Consider the following 15,774-nt stretch of genomic DNA (forward strand, 5'->3'; position numbering starts at 1 on the left):
CAAAAATTTACTTAAGTAATTGTACAAATATCAATGCTACCAACATTGAAAGCTTGGTTGCATTGAAAGATTGTCTTTTTACTATTTTTTATTTTTTAGTTTAGTCTGTGGATTGAAACGACAAACGAAAGTGGGCGAATATGTGTTTGTTTTTATTGTAAAAATAAATAGTGGAATCGAGGCGCCTAAAAATCGAATATTGGTAAAGTTATGTCAAGTAATAGGTTTCCTTGCAAAAATGCATTTTTCTATACCTGATCTGCAGCAGTTCCAAGATGACAACGGAGTTTCATACACGGTAAGATGTTTTTGAGAATGCCGTGCAAAGTATCCATCTGTTTAGTTATTGTTTTGTTACTTGTTAATTAAATAATTTATTTGTGTTGTGGTCAGTCAATGCATGTTGTTAAACGTTATTAATTGTGATTTTACCTTTTAGGGCTACAATATTTACATAGATGGATTTTTCCACTGCACAACCAGGTATAAGCAGCTGCTTTGCCTTCACGAACAGTTGCAAGCACAAAACCCTTATTTTAAGTTACCACAATTCCCACCTAAGAAATTATTTCTAACCAGTTCCCAACTAGAAGAAAGACGGATCTTATTGGAAAAGTATATTCAACTGGGTGAGTAAACATTTATTAACTGGTATATAAACATCAAATGATATTGGTCTGATATTATTTTCTGCTGTGTTTGGTGAATCTTCATTAATTATAAAATTATTAGCAATACGAAATGCATGTTTAGCTTTTTTAACAGGCAAAGCAAAATCATGACACCATAGTTATATTGGACATTTTGCTTTATATCATCATAAAATTATGACGCTTTTCTTATCATCATTGCCCATAGATATAATCTTATTAGCAACTAAGCTTAATATATATTGCAGTTGGACAAAACCCTATGTTGGCAAACTCTGAACTTCTGATCACCTTCCTGTTTTCGGCGCAACAAGAGACACACTCTGTGAGGATGCATGAAGTGGACATCGAAATATCTCTAATGAACGGTTACCGAATACCCCTCTCCGTCTCATCCACAGACTCCTCAAGCACCATACTTGACATTGCTTGTAATTATATTAATTTGCCAAAAGAATTGTCAAAATATTTTTCACTTTATCTTTTTAACTGGAGTTGTGCTAAGGACGGCCAGCCGGCATTAAAGAAGCTAGAGGAATATGAGTCTCCATACATATCTCAAAAGTATGTTAGGCCTGAAGATAAAATTGTTTTAAGGAAAAGGTAAGGACACAATACAAGTTTGATGTAATGACCACAGTAATTATAATAATAATAATGCATAGATTTCTAACATGTACAGTTAGCTGCAGAGAGAGGTGACAACCTGCATAGACGTTTGTTTGCAAGGGGGCTACCTCTCTCTGCAGCTGACTGTACAATAAAATTAACCATACAAAGTTAGCAAGATGGTGTTGTGCATTTTTAAGTCTTTTCGTCAGAGTTCCCTTTTTTATCATACAATATTTTTGTAATTTCATAAAATATTTTAATTTCAGTTACTGGGACCTGTGCTATGACCTGGATTTAATGATAGATAGGGTGTCACTAGACCTTTTATATTTACAAACCATAGAAGAGCTTGATCTGGGCTGGTTAACAGCTGACTCGCATATCAAAGACATACTGAAATCATATGAAGAAAAGAAACAAAAGAGAGAGGTAAGATTTTTCATCATCATCTTCCTTGCGTTGTCCCGGCATTTTGCCACGGCTCATGGGAGCCTGGGGTCCGCTTGGCAACTAATCCCAGTCATTGGCGTGGGCACTAGTTTTTACGAAAGCGACTGCCATCTGACCTTCCAACCCAGAGGGTAAACTAGGCCCATATAGAGGTAAGATTTTTAATTAACATTTTTATTTGTGGCCTGTTTCATGTCAACATGGAACTTGATCAACCACGATACTGTTGGAACTTGTAATACCCTTGTTTTTTCTGGTTAATACCATTAACACATTCACTGCCAATCATCCATATCATCTTACTGGAACTTCTTATTAAAAAACATAAAAAACTAATTTTAATCATGTTTTTATTATTAACTTCGGATGATTCTCATCTAGGTTTAGAGTACAGTATGTGAATGAAATGAAAACCCAGTGTGAGGTCTGATAGTAAATACTGTATTTAGTAAATACCTACCATGATAGCATGTAATGAAACAACATAGAAATTATCTTAAAGTGGCTATCAGTAATGTTCTGTGTACAGACATAACAGTAAATTGGGATCACAAACACCCTTATCTGGCAGTAAAGAATATATCCTATTATTGTGTGTACATTAGTCTTGTGATAATGTAGATTAAATTGACTATTAAATAAAAATACGGATTGACAACTTAGTAGATTTTATACATTTTGTAACTAGCTGCTAACTGCATTTCTTTAGGAGATAATTTCTGGTATAAAAAGTTTTTGGCAAAAATGCCATTTTTGGTACAAGCTTTTATCGCTGACTGTACTTTTCTTACGACAGACAACTAATACTCATCGAGACAATTCTAAAAACCCCTAACACAATTAGTTTGCGTTGTTTCATCACAGAGTTCCTATGGCCACCTCCTGTCTCCACCATCAGATCAGCTCGATGGTACCATAATATTGCATTGTCATCCGATTTATACATGCATGCAAAATTTCAGCGCAATCGGAAACTGGGAAGTGGATCAAATTTAACTTGCAAGATTTGATTACAGACAGACAACGGTCAGGTGAAAGTAAATAAAAGCTTGTAAAAAGTAATATCTGGGAGACCGAGCTCTGCTCGTAAAATATATAAAAACTCAAAAATGCGCGTTTTCTAGATAGAATAAGCTCGATCGATCGATCGATTTTTCGCCCCTAAAAACCCCCATATACAAAATTTCGTCGAAATCGTTAGAGCCGTTTCCGAGGTCCCCAAAAGAATTGCTCGTTTAAAAGTATAAGATTCTATATGTTCATTCATATTTAAAATTATTTATCAAAATCAGTTCTTCTCTTTTTGGTTCATTGACATTTATATTATTGGTTAAATTATTGAGAAATTGTAAATCAATACACAATTAATTGTTACGAACTACATCGTAACAATTAATTGTGTATTACATTGTCACATAGTCATGTGTGTTTTGTTCTTTCTCCGAATTGGGCTTGACGCAGCGCCATGTGCAAAAACTTTATCTTTTGAATCATATAATATTTATAATATTTAAAACCTTCGCGTTTTGAACACATATTAACTCACATTTATAGACGGGTCGAGTATAGTTTATTCTATTAAACATTGTATAGCATACCAGAATAAGCAAATCTATAATTAAAATAATACAAGAAAAGTATTCTTGTAAACTGTATTGGACTGTAAAATAGTGGCGAGGCGTCCTTAAAATCCAATATCGGAATTTTGAAAAAAGTCCGTCGTCTCATATTGTCGTGCCTGTTGTATCGTTGTGCCCATAGCTCTGACAATGCTTTTAGATACTCTTTAGTCTTAAGTGTTATGATGGCTTAAACACTGTCAAGGTAAACTATGCTTTCAAGATTACACTGGTTAGCATGTATGTATTATACCAATACCAATGATACAGTCACGCTTCGTGATTTTTACGCCATTTAGGGTTCTAGCTAAGTTGGACATGCATTCCATAGCGTAAGTATGGGACAACCAATTTAGCTAGGACCCTAAATGGAGTTACATTCCCGTGTGGTGACTGTATATAATTAAAGCTACGTCATATTTTTATGTCAATTTTTGGGCAACAAGTCAAATCAGATCAACATTTCAGTACTTAGAGCTAGCGCGGACCTTGAGGCACTATGGGCGGATACCGGCAGGCGAGGCGGTGACGGACGCGAGCAACATATCAGGCGCGACCGGCGCCACCTGCCGCGTGTCCGTGGCACTCGCCTGCCGCGAGCTCATGCTGACCAGCCCTCAAGCTAGGGAGCAACGGTACAAAGTCACGAGGATGCGGTGCTGGAGGATCACGACTTTACATGGGGTAAGTAATAGCGACTTTCCTTGGTAGTCAGCCTTTCAGCAGCAAAATTTGTGCCAAATTTTGAGGCCTTGAGTTGGCACGACGTTGGCGAGCTGACGCTGAACAGCCCTCAAGCTAGAGAGCAACGGTACAAGGTCACGAGGATGCGGTGCTGGAGGATCACGACTTTACATGGGGTAAGTTACAGCGACTTTCCTTGGTAGTCAGTCTTTCAGCAGCAAAATTGGTGCCAAATTTTTAGGCATTGAGTTGGTACGACGTTGGCGAGCTGACGCTGAACAGCCCTCAAGGTAGAGAGCAACGGTACAAGGTCACGAGGATGCGGTGCTGGAGGATCACGACATTACATGGGGTAAGTTACAGCGACTATCCTTGGTAGTTAGTCTTTCAGCAGCAAAATTTGTGCCTTGAGTTTGTACGACGTTGGCGAGCTGACGCTGAACAGCCCTCAAGCTAGAGAGCAACGGTACAAGGTCACCAGGATGCGGTGCTGGAGAATCACGACTTTGCATGGGGTAAGATACAGCGACTGTCCTTGATAGTCGGTCTTTCAGCAGCAAAATTTGTGCCAAATAAGCCTTGAGTTGGCACGACGTTGGCGAGCTGACGCTGAACAGCCCTCAAGCTAAGGAGCAACGGTACAAGGTCACGAGGATGCGGTGCTGGAGGATCACGACTTTACATGGGGTAAGTAATAGCTACTTTCCTTGGTAGTCAGTCTTTCAGCAGCAAAATTTGTGCCAAATTTTGGGGCCTTGAGTTGGTACGATACGACGTTGGCGAACTGACGTTGACCAGCCCTCAAGCTATTAGAGAGTAACGATACAACAACATTACAACACAACTTTGCATAGGATAAGTTTTAAAGGCCAGTTTTCTTGGTAGATGACGTATGTTTTAGTCATTCGTCTCTATGAGTAATGTAGGTAGGTAAATTCGCAACATATGTTGCAAATACGTAAATAATTTGATTTGTTCTACCAGACTTGAAACTGGATATGTCTGTTGACTTTGTTGTTAGTGATCTCACGTCACGGCTTGAATTTATTTTATGAAAGTGCATTTAGACGCCTCGGCTGCGTCAAGTGTATTGAACCTTATGATGCCATTGCATACTATCTTTAATGGCATGGTAGTTGATTACTGTTTACCAATCATTTATCAACTACCTATATTTTTGATCCACTGAGTACTCGCGCCTACCCTGTTTAATTTTCGATCGCGATTAGGGTTTGCACGACGGATCTGAAATGTATGGGAAGATCCGCGGATCCGGATCCAGATCCGGATAATTTCATACATTTCGGATCCGGATTGCAAACCCTAATCGCGATATATGAAAGTTAGTCGGATATACGTCCAATGCTGTTAGTATTAAGTCTGGTCTTAAAATTTTTTTTTTTAATAAAAGTATAAATACTGGTTGATACTGCAGACGTGCCGTATTAACAGGTACCGAATTACGGATACCCACGCAATTACGATACCTCAACTTGGGATGAACATTATTGACCAAATCCATCATTAAGCCATCGAACGCGGATCCGCGTACGAGGGAACTATTTGAAAAAAAAAACCGTCACACGAGAGGTTCAAATTTGAATCGTGTTGCCTTGGCAGCAAGGTCGACATTTAATCTTATCATTTTATTAAAGCAGCATTTCTACGACTATTTATTTTTAATTCATAACTTTGTTTACAATTTATAGGTAGACCAATCACTATCAAACGGCCACCGCTCTCTCCTGGACGAGTCGAACAAGAACTTCGAGCTGTCCTTCGAATACCTCATCAGCAAAGACAACCTCAAGTGGATAACCTTGAAGACGGAACACGCCACGTTTATAAGCGTCTGTTTGCAGGTACATTTTTAGGGTTCCGTAGCCAAATGGCAAAAATGGAACCCTTATAGATTCGTCATGTCTGTCTGTCCGTCTGTCTGTCCGTCCGTATCTCACAGCCACTTTTTTCCGAAACTATAAGAACTATACTGTTGAAACTTGGTAAGTAGATGTATTCTGTGAACCGCATGAAGATTATCACACAAAAATAGAAAAAAGAAAACAATATATTTTGAGGGTTCCCCAGAGGGTGAACTGAAACTCAAAAAAATTTTTTTTTCATCAAACCCATACGTGTGGGGTATCTATGGATAGGTCTTCAAAAATGATATTGAGGTTTCTAATATCATTTTTTTCTAAACTGAATAGTTTGCGCGAGAGACCAAAGTGGTAAAATGTGTGTGTCCCCCCCTGTAACCTCTAGAATAAGAGAATGATAAAACTAAAAAAATATATGATGTACATTACCATGCAAACTTCCACCGAAGTTTATATTTGAAGAGCGATCATCGAGCTACTCACAACACTGCAAGAGAGAGGGGTGTCACATTTAAGCCCTTGCTACACGGTCGCCGACAAGCCTTCTAACCGTCTGACCTTGGTCAGTTTTGGTCAAATTTTGTTGGAAACAACTGTCTACACGGTCCGTCCAGCCGGGCTAGCACATGATTGGCGCGACAGTATCTCGCGGCGAGATAGACTACCCGTCCCTCTTTTATTAACATAGTTAGAAAAAGACGGGTAGTCTATCTCGCCGCGAGATACTCTCGCGCCAATCATGTGCTAGGAGTGCAGACCAAGGCCACGCGGTCTGAGGGGCTTGGAGACCGTGTAGCAAGGGCTTTATAAATACCAATTTGTATTGTTTGTTTATTTGCAGTCGATCGTGGACGAGCTGATGCGGCAGAAGGGCGGGTCGGGGCCTGCGTCGCCCCGCGCGCGCGGCGGGGGCGGGGGCGGGGGCGGGGCGGGGCTCACGTACCTGCGCCGCGACGGCTCCGCGCACCGCGTCACCCCCTCCTCCTCCAGCGACACGCTCAGCTCCGCCGTGAGTACTGATTTACTTACAATCTTACAATATCATAATCATAATCATCGCATTTATTCGTGATAAACTATAACATACACAAGTACACAACAAACAGAGAAAATTAAACATAATATAAATACATAGTTTACCACGAAATGGTCCCGCCTCAGCATAATGCTAACCCAGAAGTTAGCGCTGATCTTCCGGCGAGGCCATTTGTGGGTCACGAAACGAAACGCAGCTGTACGAATATGTATAGTTTGTTGCTTTCTAATAGAGCCCGAAGCACAAAATAGATACAGTACAGAAGTCAATCACATGTATGTACTTCACTTTTCATACCTACGCTCGGCGGTCGCTCTAGGGTTGTCAACTATGATTTATGCACAAAAAACTATCGTGATAGTGGCACTCGTATCTAGTAGTGGCCGGGGCGGGGTGCATATCTACCTACCTAACTGTTCTGTTTAACGTTAAAACGAACCATCGAAATACAAGCAGATACCTACTTACCTCTCTGAAACCACTGGTAGCTTAAAAAACGACAATTCACCGTTTAATGTTGAATTTAAACAACCGTCCACTGAACAGTTATAATAACTTTTTTTTTTGTTTCCCCATTATTGCACAAAAAAGCTCACAGACGCGTGTCTCAAGCGGATGGCACTCGCGCTCGCACTGGTCCCAACCGGTCCGAGATATCGTGTCCGTGAGCAGTGTCTATGTGTGCGTTGCTCGAGCGCACTTTGTATGTAGATTGATTTCTGTACTGTATCTATTTTGTGCCCGAAGGCTAATCCTATTGTCTATTGTTAAGTAAAACCGCTCGTGCCACGTGCCACAACCACCTGCATAAAAAATCGGTACTTCGGTTACTGAGTGCCGGCGAGTCGAACGCTACAGAACCAGTCTAAAATGTGTCATCGAGATGCGTAACAAAGGCGCGTTATCGGAGAGCGCACCTATACTGGTTTTTTGAGCATTGGACTAGCCCGCGCTCAGGTGCCAAATAGAATATTTAGGACCCTTTTTTGTAGGTAAGTAGCACGTGCGATTTTACTGAACAATAGACAATAGGATAAGCCTTCGGGCTCTACTAGAAAGCTACAAACTATACAGTCGGCAATACTATTAGCCTAGCACCTTTGCATAGAAACTTATGCAGAGGGGGTACCTTTTCTCTGCAGCTGAATGTACATGTACGTTATAGAATATAGACTCGATGCACACAATCAAAAGCCGTATGCGTGGTTGTGTTGAATTAGGACATCGTAATCTTCGTATACCAAACTATAATAGCATACTTTTCATTTTGATGAAAAATAAGCTCGTTGATATCTTGTTCTATCCCTTTATCTACTGAGATACTTATTTAATTTCTTTTAACTATATTATACAATAGAAATAGTACATTATTGTCGAGGCTCGGAAGTAGCCTTCCAGCCGAGTCATATATAGTGCTTTTCTCAAAAATGGTGCAAGAAATAGAAATATTTTACAGAAGCAACGTTCTTATTTTCACAGAAAAAAGTAAAACCATTAAAAAGATTTGCTCTGCCGCCTTTAAATAAAAATAGAAGTGTATTTTTCTGCTGAAAATACGCCAACCTATTTGAGACACCTAAATAGTCGCGGTACCAACATTATAATAATAAGTGCTGATCATCTGTTTTGCTGTTTAATGGACCTATGCCTTCATTTGATATGACCATTTAAACTTTTAAAAAGTTTGGAACTTGTTAAATAATGGAATTGGTATGCAAAATTTTATTGCAGTCCCGAAATCGAGACTGCAATGTTTTTAACTTTTTAATTGTTTGACTGACCATAAACTAACTACACACTTCGCAACCTATTTTTTAATCGGCAACGTCGACTTTGCCGTCCATTTTTGAGAAAAAGTATTATTTTAGTTGATTCATAGAAAAAGTATTGTACCTATAAAATAGTAATCACGTACCTTACTTAGGCCACTCAGCAACTTCGTGGCCTAAACCTCGTACTCTACTGAAAAGCTCTCCATTGTATCACGATGCGGTATAAAATACTATTAGCCACATCTAATTTTCAGGAGAAAACCACGAGAGTTAGACCAAGCTAAGTTGGCAGCGATTTTGATAGCACAGACTATGCAAGTGTTATTTAACACGCCATAATTTCATAGAAGTTTGACGTTTAAAATAACACTTGCACAGTCTGAACTATCAAAATCGCTGCACTTAGCTTGTTCTAACTCTTGTAACAATATTTAACATATTGAAAGGAAATGTTCGTCATGTAGCGTGTTTTTGACCCGTTAAGGCCCACTTGCACCATTCCACTACCCCGGGGTTAACCGGTTAAACCTGAAGTAACCATGGTTACCAGTACAATTTGACACTAGGTTAACGGTTTAACCGCTTAACTCCGGGTTAGTGGGATGGTGCAAGTGAGCCTTATTATACAAATGTGACATTTATCTATTTACAGAATGGAGATTCATACAACTCGGGCAGCTCTCGAGAGATATTCTCAGTTCAGAAGTTGACTGAGAAGTTCGCGTCCGTCGCCTTCAAGACCGGCAAAGACTGCGTCGAGAACAACGCCTTCGAAGCTATTGGGGACGAGGAGCTATGAAGTACTGAGGAAACGAACGGTTAGTGTTTGTAAAGCCCCTTCCACATTCATAGTTGTACTATAAAGAACTCTACAGAAGCATAGATAAATATAGTAAGACAAGAGTGCTCACTCCATACATCAGTTTTGGTACCAAAAAATACTATGATTATTCCGCTACTCGATGGTAGATGTCGACTATGAAAGTAATAGTCTGTTTGGTACCAAAACTGATGTATGGAGTGAGCAATTTATGTTTTTTTTTTCTATATGACAGAATTAAGCGTGTAGTTTTTATCAGGCTCGGTAACTGTTAATAATAATGGAATTATCTAATGTAGCATATAATTTACTTCAAAATTTTACCGTAAAAAGTGCCGATTTGGAACCACAAGCTTACTTCTGCGAAGTTCTTTCTAATGCTAAAAAAACGAAGTATAGTGCGCCGCACTTTTCACAGGCAGCTTTGGAGGTTTTAGAGCCTTTGTTCATTATAATATAAAATTATGTAATTTTGTATGTTCGCGCGTGACTCGCGCTGTATGAGTAGGGGGGGTTATGCTTGGCTTTTCAACCACTCGGTAGTTTTTAAAAATCTGTATATTTTCTAATTTAGGCCTACAACTGTATATGTATACTTACTGTACAATAGAGTCCGTCTAAGATAACTTTGCACCGACTTGAATAGAATAAAGTGAGGAGTGTGTGTACATTTAGTGTATGTAATATGTACGTAGGAATTAAAAAGGGATTATCGTATAAAACTCATTTAACCGCATTATGAAAGCATTAGGACCCTATCACACTAGCGATTTGCGAGCGAGTACTCGCACTCATTGCGCGCTCGCCTCGCTTTCAACTCGCTCGTGAATCACTAGTGCGATAAAGCCCTTAAAGTTGATTCGATAAAACTCGCCAGGTAAAGGCCATTAGAAATAATTGTACGTTAAGCTCGAACAAATCGTTCTCCAAAGATCACATTGTAATTGAATAAATTTGTTGCCAATCCAATCTTTAAACATATGTGTAAATATATATTTTAAAAAAATCCATTAATTAGGTAATGTACAGTCAAACTTTCGGAGCTAGTATAATTAATTATACGTAATTTAGTTATTTTTTTTTTGTCTCTCTATCGTATAGTAAAATGGTATATTTAGAGGAATATTCTGGGTAAGCTTATACGATGTCGTTTATAGGTATTATGAATTATTATACATTTGATTCGGCCCTCTATGTTTTCCTAATTTTATACATAAAATATAATTTAATATTCCTTGAATATCAACATATTCAAATGTAATAGATATATGAATAAAAATGTATCCAAAATCCATAGCGAATGCTATACTTTTGATGGAATTATGATGGTTATGCCATATATTTGCCATTATTTACAATATATATTATATTGTAGGCTTTATACAGGCTCAATACGTTTAGTCTGTAAGCAAACAATTATTTTGTACTATAATAATATTGTATTTACTTATTAATATAATTTGTATAGGGTGTGTTTGTTTTACATCGAATATTAACTAGTCGTAAATATGTATCTCTATTAATCATGGTAAAACAGGGGAAATAATAGTTAAATAATATAACTTATGTCTTTACACTAACTATTAACACTATGTATAACTCGAACTAATCTAAACTACCTATATGTATTTTCGCCCGTGGTTTCCTAAGACGGCCCTATAGTAGTGTTTTGTCCATCTACACTAAAATTTCACATATTTAACTGTTTATATTAATAAAGTATACCATAGATAATTAAATGATCTCTTTTATGGACTAAATTATTTGCCTAATTATACAATGTAAAATTCTATTTTGTAGGCAGCAGTTCTTGTACCTAAATGTACCTAGCCTTTGTATGATCATCATCGACGGCCCAATACCCCTATGATGTAATTGACAGATTTTTATTTGCCATATCCTACCTACCAAATTTGTTTAAAAAAACAGATTTTCTAAAGAAGTTAATGATTTATATTTGTAATGGCAATAATATATGTTATATTGGCCGAACGTATATATTCGGCAAAATTTAATTAAACTTCATAAGGCAGGTTCTATATGAATTATGACATTTTATTTTATGAACATTTCAATGCGTCTTAACTTATTAAATAGTTACAGTTAGTAAATTGAATATAACGCATTTTATAAATAAACTAATATTTGACGTTTGTATTGAAATTTGTAAGTGTCTAAAATACTTTTTTATAAATAATTCTGTTTGGACCAATTTTAAGGCATTTTGAACAAGTAAAAATCCACCATTATCATTTTGTTACACCATGAGATTGTGAAATGTTGTATACCTAAAGTCTATTTTTTTATTCGGTAGACTAAAATGACATTTCATAGTATGAAATGACACATGATGTTCATACTATGAAATGTCATTTTAGTCTACCGAATAAAAAAAATAGACTACCTATAACTTCAGCATTACATTGCATGTTTCTACTTCATAGTAATTGTATACTTAATTTGCATGTTTTTACGTTTTCTTTGTTCTGTTTAATGTTTAGAAAAATATACTAATATTTAAATGTATTAACCCTTCGTATGACTAAGCACAGATCAGTTTTTCAACGAATTTAAATCCATTGTTTAATACAATAGGTTTGAATTCGTTCAAACTGATCAGTGCTTATACATACGAGGGTTAATATCTACTAAGGTAAACGTACTGGTGCTCGACGCGGTACCAGTACATGTCATCTTGAAACTTAAGTCATTGTCAATATTTAGAGGTGACGGTAGAGTTTCATCTATTGGGCATTAGCATGTCGAGCACTAGTACGTTTACCTTATTTGTTTATATTTGTAAACACATTTTTACAGTTTTTCAAAAATGCATTTTTATGGTTATTTATTATATGGTATTCGGTCAACATTAATTTTACCACGGTGTGGAAGTGGTCAAAACTGGGAACAGCTCTTTTTTTCTCTCGAAACCTAATTTGATATCTAAGGTATGATGTATAGGTATAATAGGTACTATACGGGGAATAAGACAAATATTTCGGTACACGGCGGGAAGAAGTTGATAACTCGAGATATTTTATTGAAGAAATTTGAAGTTAAAATTAAATTGCATAAGGTTCAAATTTCTTCCATTTTTTCCCGCGAGTTATCAACTTCTTCCCGCCGTGTACGGATTTATCCTTATCGATTTGTACTTTGGCACTTGGTACCTCTTATAGATATATTACGCATGAAAAAACTGGAAATAAAAAATGTAAAAAAAATGCATTAGTTGCAATATAAGTCAGGAATTCCTATGATTAATTACTTGTCTAATTGGAAGTTATGATGTGTAAGAGTGATTATTATTGTTGTCAATTTGTCTTGTTATTTAGATACATTATGAAATTATTGTTTCAGAGGGACCATATACGTTAATTATAATTTCAGTCTTATAACTAAAGGCCATAAGTATAAGCTCATCTTTTGCCATACTATTCTCCATCCTTTATTTTTATTTGTGTAAAATATTTATAGTAATAAAACAATTTTACCTAAACTATTTTTTATTCCAAACTGACCAGCGGCCATAGGCGCATGAGCCTGACCGCGACACAATGAGATTTGATGATTGCATAAATAAATTTTTTTTAGGTGCGACATAGTGCCACCAATCCCATGAATTTGTGCCGTATACTTTTCAAGATTTCGCGGTACTATTGTTGGTCGGACAGGGATACGATGATCCTGACCCGATCGCACCACACTAGTGTTAGTGTGGTGCGTGTACACATCACATCTCACAAATTAATGTAATTGGTGGCATTAAATAGGACCTAAAAAATGATGAATTTGTGCAATCATCAAATCACAATATTGTGTTGTGATCGGGCCAGGATCCAGGCGTCACGCATCCTGGGTCGACCGCAATGCATCGCCATCTACTTCAGCTGTCATATTTCAGGCTACATAGTCTTCAATCTTCATACATATTTTCCTGCTTACAAGTCAAAAATATGATTTCCGTAAAGTAAACCAGATGTAAATGAAACTCATATAATTACCTAATTTTATTTAAATTAATTTATTAAACAACAAACATCTAATAGTTGGCTTCCCACGCCTCCCTCTCCTTGCGTTCCTTCTCGACCTGCTTGACGACGGGGCTGAGGTACAGCACATCCTCCTCGAGCTTGGTCCACTCCTCCTTGGGCAGGATGGTCTTCTGAAGGGAGAGCTGCATGGCGCGGATGATGCGGAAGTTGCGCTCGTCGACCACGTGTGCGGGGATGCGGCGCAGGGCCTCCTGCACGTCTTGGTTTTCATACAAGCAGTCGTCGCGCATTAGGCCTGCAGATTGAAATATGTATAATCAAATACCTGTTAGATGTGAAACAAGATAGTGGGTGTGTATTAATAAACAAACGAATTAAGGGATAGAGGGTGGGTCAGTTGGTTGTGGGATTCATGTTACACAGTGATGTTTAAAATGAGTGTTACTTCAATTATATGTCATCGGCTAGGTTTGTGTCACTCTTAAACACTTTCTATTCTATGGGTCTGAGCTGTACTATTTCCTTACTCAACTGACAAGGGGGAAAGGTAATGTTTTTCCTTATATCAATGTTAAACCATGTAGATAGGGTATTGATCTGTGCACTGTTGACATTTTAGTATCTGCTGAGGTATTTTAAATCACATTGGTTATATCCAAAAATTTGTAAGTAAACTGATTTGAATGTAACTTACCATATTTGTTAAATCCTGACAAATTATAAGCCCATTGTTTCATGCTGCCTGGAAAAAATAATTTGCGTTATATAACAAGAAAATACTATAGAGACAACGAATATACGAGTGTTGTAACTTGAAACTTTTAAATAAAACATCAATATATTTCTTACTTAAACGAACTGCAGTAGCTCGGAGTGCCATTTTTGCTAAATTTACAACAGAAAAGTTGTAATTTAGTGGTCAATAACCAAATTTAGATTTTTCTTCTACTCAAATGTCAAAGTCAACATGTGAGAGGTGTATTTTCATAAGAGATAACAAGAAATAAATGGTCCAAATCATGCTTGCACCGATTAACCGTTTGGTATGGTTTCTTGTTTAATTTGTCTATTGCGCTTCTCATATATTATGCACTATATACTTGATTGTATGTCCCATAGAACTATGCATGACATATTATTCTACTTTTTGATATAAATAATAAAAAAATATTTTATTAGGTTCGATTGGACCAAGTTTGTCTTAGTTTTTTTCAATACAAATAGAAAAATACTCTTATCACTACAACTGGGCCTAGGGATGTGTATAATAATTATCGAGTAAATGGGGTTAGTCAGACCAAGATAAAATTGCAACGATATTTATAGGACACGCAGTGCAATTGTTATTTTAAAAGTCAGACTTCTATGAAATTATGAAGTTTAAAGCGATTAACTAATTACTGGGTTATGGGATAAAAAAACCCGATAACTGAGGGGTCTGGAGGCCTACCGCAAACACCAAAGTTCGCAAATTGCAGGTATCTTTCTCTGTCACTCTAATTACGCCATAATTGGAGTAAAAGAGAAAAATGCCCGTAATATATCCGGTCTGGCCTAGTGGGGAGTGAGCCTGGGAAACTGATACCGAATCCCTGCATTTATTTGTGTGATGAAATGAACACAAATATTTGTTCCTGAGTCATGGGTGTTTTCTATGTATATAAGTAGGTACAATGATTTATAACTCAAGATAGGTTAATGCGTTCCAAAATTGAAGCGCTTTCCTTGTGACAAATTGGACAAGTTGCCTTTAGTCGCGGCTGGACAAGCGAGAAATGTGCACGTACTAACAAGCTCCCGCACACCGAAAGAGAAAGAGACGACCTTATGTTTAACAACGAGTGTGACAAAGATGGATGGAATGAGAAAATTAATCAAAAATAACAGATTTCTTCGTAGGCACAGAAATAAATATGGAAGTATTTTTTGTGCTCCTCAAGTATAAGTATAACCTATCTATGGTTATATAATATCATTGGCTCTTTATCACCGTTTGGAAAGGCTGATTTAAAACTTCGCACTTCACTCTTTGTTACGGCTGTAGGACAGAATTTCCGCAAATATGAATAGGTTAATTTTGATTAAGATGGGATAGCTAAGTATAGCTGGTCAAGCAGATCTTGACAGTAGAAAAAGGCGGAAAATTTGAAAAATGTAGGCGCGAAGGGATATCGTCTCATAGAAAATTTGAATTTCGCGCCTTTTTCTACTGTGAAGTTCTGGTTGATCAAGTATATCTCTTTTATTTTATACTTG

The 15,774-nt window shown here is 37.2% G+C and overlaps 2 protein-coding genes across 3 annotated transcripts; one reads left to right on the forward strand and one right to left on the reverse strand.

Moving 5' to 3' along the window:
• The first annotated feature begins 100 nt into the window (after positions 1 to 100).
• Positions 101 to 9,542, forward strand: LOC134663134 (sorting nexin-17). 2 transcript variants are annotated; one of them, XM_063519464.1, is made up of 9 exons: positions 101 to 298; positions 440 to 629; positions 899 to 1,253; positions 1,529 to 1,691; positions 3,800 to 3,973; positions 4,326 to 4,367; positions 5,725 to 5,877; positions 6,737 to 6,904; positions 9,356 to 9,542. In XM_063519464.1, the coding sequence occupies exons 1-9, from the start codon at positions 239 to 241 to the stop codon at positions 9,500 to 9,502; spliced, it is 1,452 nt and encodes a 483-aa protein (XP_063375534.1). In that variant the 5' UTR covers positions 101 to 238; the 3' UTR covers positions 9,503 to 9,542. The 2 variants fall into 2 exon arrangements, with proteins under 2 accessions (XP_063375534.1, XP_063375533.1); XM_063519463.1 differs by lacking the exon at positions 4,326 to 4,367 and having other exon boundaries at positions 3,800 to 4,015.
• A 3,976-nt stretch (positions 9,543 to 13,518) lies between these two features.
• Positions 13,519 to 14,485, reverse strand: LOC134663140 (cytochrome b-c1 complex subunit 7-like). Its single transcript, XM_063519483.1, has 3 exons — positions 14,368 to 14,485; positions 14,213 to 14,260; positions 13,519 to 13,813 (listed from the first exon to the last, which is right to left on the reverse strand). The coding sequence occupies exons 1-3, from the start codon at positions 14,396 to 14,398 to the stop codon at positions 13,566 to 13,568; spliced, it is 327 nt and encodes a 108-aa protein (XP_063375553.1). The 5' UTR covers positions 14,399 to 14,485; the 3' UTR covers positions 13,519 to 13,565.
• Between the last annotated feature and the right edge of the window lie 1,289 nt (positions 14,486 to 15,774).

The sequence above is a fragment of the Cydia amplana genome, chromosome 4, assembly GCF_948474715.1.
Source record: "Cydia amplana chromosome 4, ilCydAmpl1.1, whole genome shotgun sequence".
In the NCBI taxonomy this organism is placed as follows: domain Eukaryota; kingdom Metazoa; phylum Arthropoda; class Insecta; order Lepidoptera; family Tortricidae; genus Cydia; species Cydia amplana.